This window comes from Egretta garzetta, unplaced genomic scaffold (assembly GCF_000687185.1).
Source record: "Egretta garzetta isolate BGI_Z169 unplaced genomic scaffold, ASM68718v1 scaffold79, whole genome shotgun sequence".
NCBI lineage: Eukaryota > Metazoa > Chordata > Aves > Pelecaniformes > Ardeidae > Egretta > Egretta garzetta.
Window position 1 is genome coordinate 7,670,188 of NW_009260791.1, and position 10,483 is coordinate 7,680,670.

A 10,483-nucleotide genomic window follows, 5' to 3' on the forward strand; every position below is an offset into this window, starting at 1 on the left:
GGCAGCAACAGGAGTGACCCTGCAGGCCTCTCCCGGCGCGCGGCGCATTAGGATGTTGACCACGACAGAACTTGAGATAAACATTGTAATTTCCCCCTTTTCCTCCCACAGTCTTCTATGGGGACGGGTAGGTAGCTCTGGAGACTCTTTGGGCTATGTGCTATGCATGTAGCCCAGGGCTGTTTACCAAACCATGAAAGAATCACAGAATGACACAGGTTGGAAGGGACTGCAGAAGATCATCTAGTCCAACCCCCCTGCTAAAGCAGGTTCACCCAGAGCAGGTTGCACAGGACATCATCCAGGCGGGCTCTGAATATCTCCAGAGAAGGAGACTCCACAACCCCCCTGGGCAGCCTGTTCAGTGCTCTGTCACCCTCAAATTGAAGAATTTCTTCCTCATATTTAACTGAAACCCTTATGCTTCAGTTTGTGCCCATTGCCCCTTGTCCTGTCACTGGGCACCACTGAGAAGAGTCTGGCTCCATCCTCCTGACATCCACCCTTGAGATATTTGTATGTGTTGACGAGATCCCCTCTCAGTCTTCTCTTCTTCAGGCTAACCAAGCCCAGCTCTCTCAGCCTTTCCTCATAGGGGAGATGCTCCAGTCCCCTCATCATCTTTGTTGCCCTCCTCTGGACTCTCGCTAGGAGTTCCTCATCCTTCTTGAACTGGGGAGCCCAGAACTGGACACAGTACTCCAGGTGGGGTCTCACTAGGGCAGAGTAGAGGGGGAGGATAACCTCCCTCGCCCTGCTGGTCACACTCTTCTTAACGCACCCCAGGATACCATTGGCCTTCTTGCCAACAAGGGCACACTGCTGGCTTATGGTCAGCTCATCGTCCACCAGGACTCCCAGGTTCCTCTCAGCAGAGCTGCTTTCCAGCAGGTCAGCTCCCAGTCTGTACTCGTGCATGGGGTTAAACCTCCCCAGGTGCAGAACTCGACACGTGCCTTGTTGAAGGTTGCCCTTTGGGATGCCCTGTCCTGCTGTAGTTGTCACTCTTTAGGGATTACCTGCACTAGAATAGCTCATCTGTGCAGGTGTCAACTATTTAGCCCTTGGGTTTTTTTGGTTTTGCCTTTTGTCTTTCTTAAAAAACTACTAAAACAGAAGGGGCTAAATATAGTCACTCATGTAACTTTTTAAAAGCTTAAAGGGCTTATAAGTTCATTCAACAAATCTGAAGAGAGTTTTTTAAAAAAAGTCTGTCCCTAGGTTTTTTTCCACTGTTTGACTTTCACGTTGTTCTTAAAACATTTCTCTCCTTGTTCAGAAGAGGCAGGTGGATCGGTAAGACCTAGTTTCTGCAGCGTGGTCTGGGAAACCAGAACGTTTTGCTCAAAGGAAATAACGTGTCATCTCACAGATACTGTGTTTGGCTGAAGTGCATCTGTGTGTATTGCATTGTTAGCCTCTCAGTGTAAGGTTAATTATAGTATAAGTTGCTCAGCACAGCATAAATTAACTTTAGGAGACATATCCTATTCCTAGCTTGCTAATCTCAGAAGTAATTGTAAATCTAGTAAATAAAAGCTGAAATGTCATTTTGCTGGCTTTCTTTTAAACTATGTGAAAAGAGGCATATGTTACGGTGTAAAGATACCATGACTAACTCTATTACAAGGCAGTTATGCTGTTTATATCTCTTATTTGAAGTTTTAAATGGTTTAACGAAAATAGCTGGGAAAGTAGTAGTTGCACTAAAGGAACCTGCAAGAGATTTGGGTAGTCTCAGCAGCAGATATTTTTCAGACACGAACATTGCTAATATTTGTCATAGGTACTTAGGCCTCTTTCCTGGATACCTGGGTCTTTTTAGGAGAAGTCTGTTGTAACAAGAACTAGTCACCATGCAGCAAAAACCTATGGGAAGTTGATAGTTTATTTGCTATGACTACTTGAGAGGTCATTAGAAGGAATCTTTGCTGCTGACATTTTCTGGTAGGGTAATGTTACTTCCTAGAATTGCATATCAATGTAAAAATTAAAAATATAGTCCTCACAAACTATTATTTACATAAAGCAGTGTGTTCCTGATGATCTGTAACAACTTAAAAGTAGGTCCTCACCTTGACAAATTTCTAGTGTACTATAAACAGCATGTTATGTAGGTGGCTTTGAATAGCTTCTGAGCTTTAAGAGACCCCTGTAGGTACTTCAGGAACTTCAGAGCGGATGTTCGTTGTCTGGAAAAAGGTTAGGAGTGTACTTTTTATTTATACATGAATCACTGCTCTTCATTGTGTTTTTATGATTGAGTTTTTCTGGCCTGTTGAGGATTACTGGGGATGGGATGTCTTGTTTATGGAGAAATGTTGGTTAGATAGCATCCGTAATGGGTTTATGTATACAGCAAAATACTTAAGAGGAAAAAAGGAACTCTCCTTGTACTGGGGAGCAATATGGTGAGATCTAGTGTATTTCACAACTATGGAAAAAAAGAAAAATAAAAACGAATATTCAGCTAAAAAGTATGAGTGCTTACGGTTTATGCAATGAAAACCATCTCTCCCTTATCTTACTTCCCTTGATTTGTCTTCTGGTTAAGATAGCAAAAAGAGGTGCAAAGTAACAGGCACAGACTTGTTCTGTGTCCTGTGGTGGATGATGTAATCTCTCTTTGCTGCAGCTGAATGTCTGAAACATGAAGAAATCTTCTCACGGGGTAGCAAATCTGAACTTGAAACAGAAATGTCAAAGAAAAATGTATATAATTTCACAAACTGGATTCCTAAGGATTACAAAGTGTCTCCATTTTCATTATCAGTTGCATTATGTTTTCCTGAAAAAAAAAAAAGGTACAGTTGAGATAACATTTTACAGAATATATTTGGGGTTTGCTAATGAAATCCTGCAAAATTCAGATGAATGTATTTAGTCAGGAGGGTGAGGTAGGGTTTAGTTATTTATTTTTCCTGCAAAAGTGCTAAAAAGGTGTATTTGGAAGCAGCATTGCTAAGGCTGGCTATATGGCTTTAGGGGCTGGGTACTTCAACCCTTCGTGATGCAGGTTGCCTGGTCTGATGATTACTTAGGACAGTTGTATAATAAATGCCAGTGCTGCAAAGTAACATGCTTTGCTGGTTTATTTATGTAGACATTTTACTGATAACAGCAAATTCACATTGAGCACAGTTTTGCCTGCCTGTCACTACGTTAAGTTCCTTGCAGTGGCTGTTTGCACGTCAGCATGTTGAATTTGTAACCTTCTTATTTGTGTTATTTTGCTTGACTTTTCCTGCGTTAAATATAGCTCTGAAGAGCAGTCAACTAGACTTTGATAGGTTACAGAGGACCTTCAGCAATGGCAATGTTTTTGCTTTGGTTCAAAAGGTTTACACGTTCCCATTCCTTACATCTGCAAGAAGCACGAGTCTTAGGACATCTGAAACACTGAGAGAAGATCAGAGGACTGGCATGCATTACTATTAGGTTAGCTCTTGAAATTGCATTCAATTTTACATCTTCTATCCAATTAAGAAAATTAAAGAACAAAGAAGTGAGACATGACGAGGTTGAAACATGGTTGCACACGTGTTGAAAATAGGGTTCAACCACAGTTTTCAGTCATAGTTACAAATAGTTGAATAGTTTTCAATTATAACATGGTTGAAAAGCGCTCTAGAAGATGATAAACATGCAATATGAATAGAAGCATCCTCAAGCAGCTTTAACTTGTCTCTGAATCATTTTTTTTTTGTTCAACCTCCTGTCCCTGTAATTTCCCTCCATAGGTATGTCTCATCTTGTGATAAAAAGTATATTCAAAAATAGGCATCAAATCCTCAGAGAGGCTGGAAAAATAATGAATGTTTTTACTTAATCTTTAGCTGTCTGGCCTTAGGACTTGCAGATGTCACTTTATTTACCTTTTCATCTTCTTAAATGAGCTGCTTGCAGAATATTGTTACTTCTGTATGTGAGACTGTGCAAAAAATACTGTCACAAGTCTCAGAATTAGCATGATCTTCTGTGATGTGCGCTACACAGCAGAGTCACTTATTTCTAAGGCAGTGGTCTGATGTATACAGTGTCAATGCGTTTGGCCAGTTTTATCACAAGCGGTTTTATTAGTATTTTATTAGTGTGCATTGTTATTCTCTATTAATAATCCTGATGCTGGTCTGTTTCTGGAATGAATATTTAGCTAAATATGTAAGGATATCTAATTTCTGGCAGCCTGTATTTCTCTCCTTTATTTGAACAGATGGATTGAAATGTCATTTGAGGTTCAGGCCATCACATTTCTTACAATGTTTACGAAATATGGCAGTCATTTGGGAACCTGTATAATATTATGAGTGGTCAACATGAGTTTTGAAAGGAGCCATTTAAAGCTTTTGAAAGATCTCAGCATGTGACGTTTTGGCTACAAAGAGCATTCTCTTTTTCTAGAGGTTAGTCACAAGGAAAATAGTTGAGAAGGCATAGCTTTTCTTAGTCATTGCCTTGAGCATTTTGTTTAATCTCTACAGTAACAAAGGAATAAAACCTCATGTGTATAGCTAAGTTTTCTTCACCAAAAAGGGGGAGAGGGGAAAAAAAAAAAGGTATTTTTAAAAAACTGATCACACTTCTTACCCTTTTGCTTCGATAACATCAATATTAATGACTCCTTCCTGCCCAATCTAGTTAGCGTCTCTTAGGTGGTATTTCACAAGCTGACGTTTATTTTTCTTCTAACAAAAATATAAGGCTACCTATTCTTGACAAAGCAGCAGTGAGGGTGTTTTAGATACTGTATGCCTGTGGATATTGCATGCCTTTCTCTTTTTTTCCGAAGAAGTATAAATCATTAAGGTATTCTTCTTGTGCATGAGACATAATTGCTATTGGCTGCAGAGCCGATCATTTTGTTTTAATAAAGCACAGGTTGTTGCACACACATTGCTTGTGAACTAACCAAGAGAGTAGAAAAGCTGCACAAGAATTGCCTTGTGCTTTCTCCTCAGTATAGACCTAATTCCTTCCTCAAAAATACAGTTCTTGCAAGTAGTCTCTCTGAATGCTAAAGAAGTGGCATGTCCTTTACTCTGCACAAATCAAGGGAGAGGTCCCATTTCACCAAAAAGACTTCATCCAAACTGATAAATACTATTTTCAACAACTTTATAATATCCTGAACAACTTCATGGTTGTTGGTCATCTTATTTAAAATGGTCATCATATTTAAATCTTCAATTAACAGACTGTTTTTTCAGAATTATCCTGTACTTGATTACTTTTAACATCAAAAAATAATTCAATTCACTGACAAGTCCTGTGCTGTTTGTCTATTTCATAAACGGATATAAACTCATAATTCACACTGAAAATTATTTTATCTGTATGTTTGATAGGAAAAAAGCTTAAGTTATATCCTGTGCTGGATTTAAGTATACTAGTTCATTTTGTCACCTTGTCTATGATAATACTGTACATGGTACATTCCAACTAAATTTGGCTTTGCATGGAGCTAATAAATTGGCTTAATTGTATTAGAAGCATTGTGCAGATAATTAGTATGTATCTCATAAGCTTCCACAGTGTGGTATGTAAACTTGATGTCTGAAGCTATACTAAATAACTAAAACTACTCTCAGAAGTTTTTTTGTTGTGTAGTTTTGTAATTTTTTATACCAGTTTTAATGATGAGTGTGCATGGTGGACAATGAGAAACACTGACATCATTTTCTGTAATCTCTCATAGATCCAGAGAGGGCTTGTTATCTACATATGCTTCTTCAAAGGTGCTGATGAGGATCTTGTTCCAAAAATTGGTATGATGTATCCTTATAAATTCTTGTATTGTTTGAAAAAGAAGGAAAGCAGTATAGGCAGAAAAGGCAGGAACCATTTGGACAAGAAGTCAAAAAGCCATCAGATAGTATCATTCCAAATCAATCACCTGGCTGAAAGAACTGCTTGGTCAGTGTGGTTTCTTTTGACAGTTGTTGACACCCCTCATTCTGTCCGTCTTCTCATGATCAACCTGTTAGAAGAGCAATTCCCATGATGATAACATTCTAGCAAACCGAGAAAGTGCTGCACCTGCTGTTTGACATATTACATGAACCAGGCAACAGGGTCAGTCCAGGACAGAACTGAATTTAGAGAAAACTGTTTTCAAATAATTCATAGCTTGATTTGAGAAGCATTTTAACACTGATCTCACTGTGTGTGCAGGATATTTAAAATTATAGCCAGTAGAGGGAGTAGGGTGGATAACTAAATACTGTCCTTCCCATCTCATTTCAGAGATACTATATACACTGTCAGCATTTCCAAGTGCAGTTTTCTGGTTCAGAAGTGATAACAGCAATATCTGTAGTTCTTTCCCTCTTCTCCACATGCACTTTAACATTTACATCAAAGCAGAGAAGATGCTGTGGATAAGGTCAAATAGTAGTGATTTCTGTCTTCACCCACTGTTGTTTTGGCTTGAGGTTTTTTGTTTTGTTCTTGTTTTCTTTTTGACTTCGGTTCTTTTCCCTCCTTTCCTCCATTAATAGCACTGAGTCACCTGGGAAATTCCATGATGCCACATATTCCAGATAAAAGTACCCCTTTTCTTTTCTGTGGCTGACTGATATTAGTGGTTTTGGAAAAGGTCATGCAACAGTAGACTACTTGCTGCGACCAGCAGAAAGACCTGGCAGTGCGCAAGCACAGGTGCTATTGAAAATGCTGGTAGCAGCTCCTTGGGAGTTCTTTTTTCATCTTGGAGGGCACAGCCTTTCTATGATGCTAAACTAAGTTGAAATCTTTGGGTGTATTTAAAGCTATGATATATTTATTTATTTTAGCTTGTGAGAGTTTCATGAGAGTGTTACTTGAGAATAATGACCTTTTTAACTGTGTGGCAGCTGAAACAGGCCAGAAAAACAAAGTTCTGTTTCCTATTAGGAGATTCATCTATGACCACCCTCCTTAAGCGTCTGCCTTACAGAACATTTTTTCTTAAATATATTTTGAAACTGGTTAAATGAGTGGTTTTGGTTCCTGAACCACAACTCACCTCTTTTTGCTTCGAACAACATTAAACTTTTATGTGTTTGGAGGCATGACTAGTATCCTCTCAGCTTTTATAGAGTTGGAGGAAGTTCTGGTGGAATGATTTGATTTGCTGTAGAAACATTGGAAAATACAAAGTTAGTAAATTAATTGATTTTATTTGCAAGTTTATATATTCTGGCTTACGGGCCAAATGACACCTCCAACCTTCCTGCCCACTTCCTCTCTCAAAAGACAAGCTGGCACCTGCATGTCTCGAAGTGGAGCACTGAAGGGCACTCAGTCCACTTGAGATCAAGCTGCTGAGCTGTGGCTTCAGCCCAGATCAGCGCTGGGTCCTGCTGCAAACTACTGCAACCAGAATGAAAATACAGTTAGGGCAGAAACTTCTCCAAAGTGCACTGAAGATGGTGTTTTCTCCTACAATGTGTAGTGTTGAGCAAATGTTGCCTATTTGAGTATGAGGCAACTAAGTTAGGGCCACTAATTGGATCCTGGGTTCCTTTGGGGGTGTCTAACTAGAATCAACTTCAGGATTTCAGACAGCCAACCACTTCCCCTCAAGAATAACTCTTTAGACATATTATAGTAATATAAATATCCTTCATGTTCTTCACAACACTCAGACATCTTACTTGGTTCATAGCATTTATTGACTGTCCATGTTTCATTTAATTTATAAACAGTTTCTTTGAATAGTTTGTCACGCATTGCAATATTTGTTGAATCTTGTTTATGGTGTTATTTACTGTTTAATTTACTTTAGTTACACTAACTCTTATTTTATTTTTATTTGCAGTCAATATGCTGTTGAATGTTAAACTAAGTGAAAACGAAAGCGGCGAGTATGTTTCTGTTCTTGATTTACCAGGCAATGTGTTAATCATACCACAAGCTACCCTAGGTGGTAAACTGAAGGGAAGAAAGATGCAGTACCATGCAAACATTGAAAAAGAAAAAGGGCTGGAACTTTATTCTCAGTTTGTGACTTTGTGTGAAAAAGAACTGGCTGCCAATGCCAAATGTATGGAAGCAGGTGTTCTCGTCAAGCATGGCACATATGGAAACAGGCAGGTGTTAAAAATGGATACAAATGGACCTTACACTCATTTGATTGAATTTTGAAAAAACAAACAGTATCCTGGATACAGTACTGGCTTGTAACTGTTGTCTTTTTTTTTTTTTTTTTCCCATTTCTAGGCATTAATGTACTTAGATGGCTTGGGTGATACAGTGTAAGACTTTCACTCATCTGTACTGATGTTGCCAATAGAAGGATGCCTGAGACTGCTTTGCAATAATGAGTATGTGTTTTATGTCCATATTCATCTGAAGTGTGCTCAAAATAATTGTCAATATTGATCCAATGAAGATGTATAATTGGAAGGCTTTATTGACAAAAATGGGGTAATGCACGTGTTTCTTGCTACAGAATAATGACAAAAGTATTACATGTATTAGTTATTGCAAAGAATGCTCGAGAAAGCAAAGTTTATAGATTAAAAAAAAGGAATGCTGTAGATGTACTTATTTGTTCCCAGGTTTTCTGAGCCAGACAATTTTTGTCTTTTAGTATTCTACCTATAAAATAGCAATGCTTTCTAGTGAACAAATATATTGAAAGCACAACTTCACTGAATTTTTAGCCTCTTAGAGAGTAGGTACTAAATAAGGTAAGTCCACCCCCCTCACCCAGAGCATGTAGGGGTGGGATACTTAAGGTAGTACTAGGACTGAACATGGGCTGTACAGGGAAGAAAAAGCAAGGCGCATCTATAAACTGAAGCCAAGGCTGTGCCACTGAATTGCTTTCTTGGAGTTTGCACTCTGAAATCTGATGTGTTTTGATAGGCTGCTTCCTATAGCTTGGTCGGCGTCCTTGTTACCTTGGTCTTGTTGTCTATTCAGTTCTTTCATAACAGAGCCTCAGGAAAAGGACTGAAATATTCAAATGAAAACAAAAATAAAAATGGTAGGCTGTATGTTGCCATCTCATTGTTCCCTCTGCCCCTACTGCTTCCTTCCAGCTTTATTGTCTATTGAATCTGCCAGGCAGAGACTAGCTTATATTACTTTTATATAGAGTGTTGGCACATTTGGGGCCCCATTCCCAGCCGACCCCCTATGCGGTACTGTCATAAACATTATTAACAGATGGTGTTAAGAAGATATAATGGGAAATTCTGTCTTGTGAGGCAGTAAGAACAGAACAGCTACATTAAAATGTGCCAAATTCAAAACTGATTCAAGTGCATTCATCCTCTGAGTCAAGTTTCTCTTTTACTGCAATATCACGGCTTTTGAAGTCAGTAATTTAGAAGGGTTCAAAGTGAAATTAGACAATTATATGGTTTGCAATAATTATGCATAATTCTCATTTAAATAATAAATTCTTCTGGAAAATATGTAAAACCTCATGGTTAGTGAGCATGCCAACTTGTGCAATCTGAAGTTGTAGGTCAGTAGTTGCAAATATTCTCTCCTTATCTTTATTTTTTTAAAAAACATAACTGAATGTGTAATCTGCAGGCTCAAACTATGCTGTAAGAATCACGTTTTTTTAACAGATGCAAAGCTCATAGATTTTATAAGAGAGTAATGAGATTTTTCAGATTAACATAATGTATGGTTTATAATTATGAAATTAAAGACGTTGAATTCCTGGCAAGTGGCACTCTCACAATTGAAAACAACTATTCACACAAATGGCCTGGAAATATTAGCCAGGTCCCAAATGACACATTTATTCATTAATAATTAACAGTTATGACAGACACAATATGAGTCATGTTCAAAGTTCTTACTAGCGACATTTAAATAAGATTGTCCTGATGTGAATAACTAATACGAATTCATTATGATCTGTGTGCTTGAGAGAACTTTTTTTTTATTCCTCTTTCTGTTGGAGGCCAGATCCTAAAAAGTGCTGAGTAATAACCACTTTTCACTGACCTTACAGGAATTGCGGCTATTCAGTATATCTCAAGAATTGATCCTTTGAAGTATGATACAAACTGCAGTTTTTAATTTTTTTTTCCTCTGGCGTCAGAAAGATCTTTGGCAGCCTTTTTTTTTTTTTTTTTCTGGCTCCAGAATGATCTTTGGTCCATAACTTATTTATATTTCAGTGGTTCTTGGGACAAGACAGAACTCTGTTTTTTCTATAAAAAGGTGGCATCTTTGTGTATTATCTGCCCATTTCTGATTTATTTGTGTATCCATCTTGGAATACTGATTTCTGCCATCTTCTGCGCCACCGATTGGCAGCTTGTTGAATGCTGTGCCCTTTGTACTGCTTTCTTTATATCTACTATTGATTCACAATCCATTTACTGAAAGAAGCTATTTCTGAATAACATGATGGACCATACTGATGAAAAAATTGATTAAAATTATTTTTTCAAAGCCAAATGTTGATTCCTTTCTGCCATGAATATATACTTTAAACAGATGAGCCGACGCTGCTTTAAATAGTTTCTATTCT

The 10,483-nt window shown here is 38.1% G+C and overlaps 1 protein-coding gene across 1 annotated transcript in view; it reads left to right on the forward strand.

Moving 5' to 3' along the window:
- The window catches only part of DTD2 (D-aminoacyl-tRNA deacylase 2), a gene marked incomplete at its 5' end in the record, with an annotated part of 23,857 nt that extends 13,804 nt beyond the window's left edge, over positions 1-10,053 (forward strand). Inside the window, 2 exons of the mRNA XM_035902045.1 lie at positions 5,696-5,765; positions 7,799-10,053. Coding sequence (XP_035757938.1) covers positions 5,696-5,765; positions 7,799-8,124 — 396 coding nt within the window. The remainder of the gene's footprint in view (positions 1-5,695; positions 5,766-7,798) is intronic.
- Between the last annotated feature and the right edge of the window lie 430 nt (positions 10,054-10,483).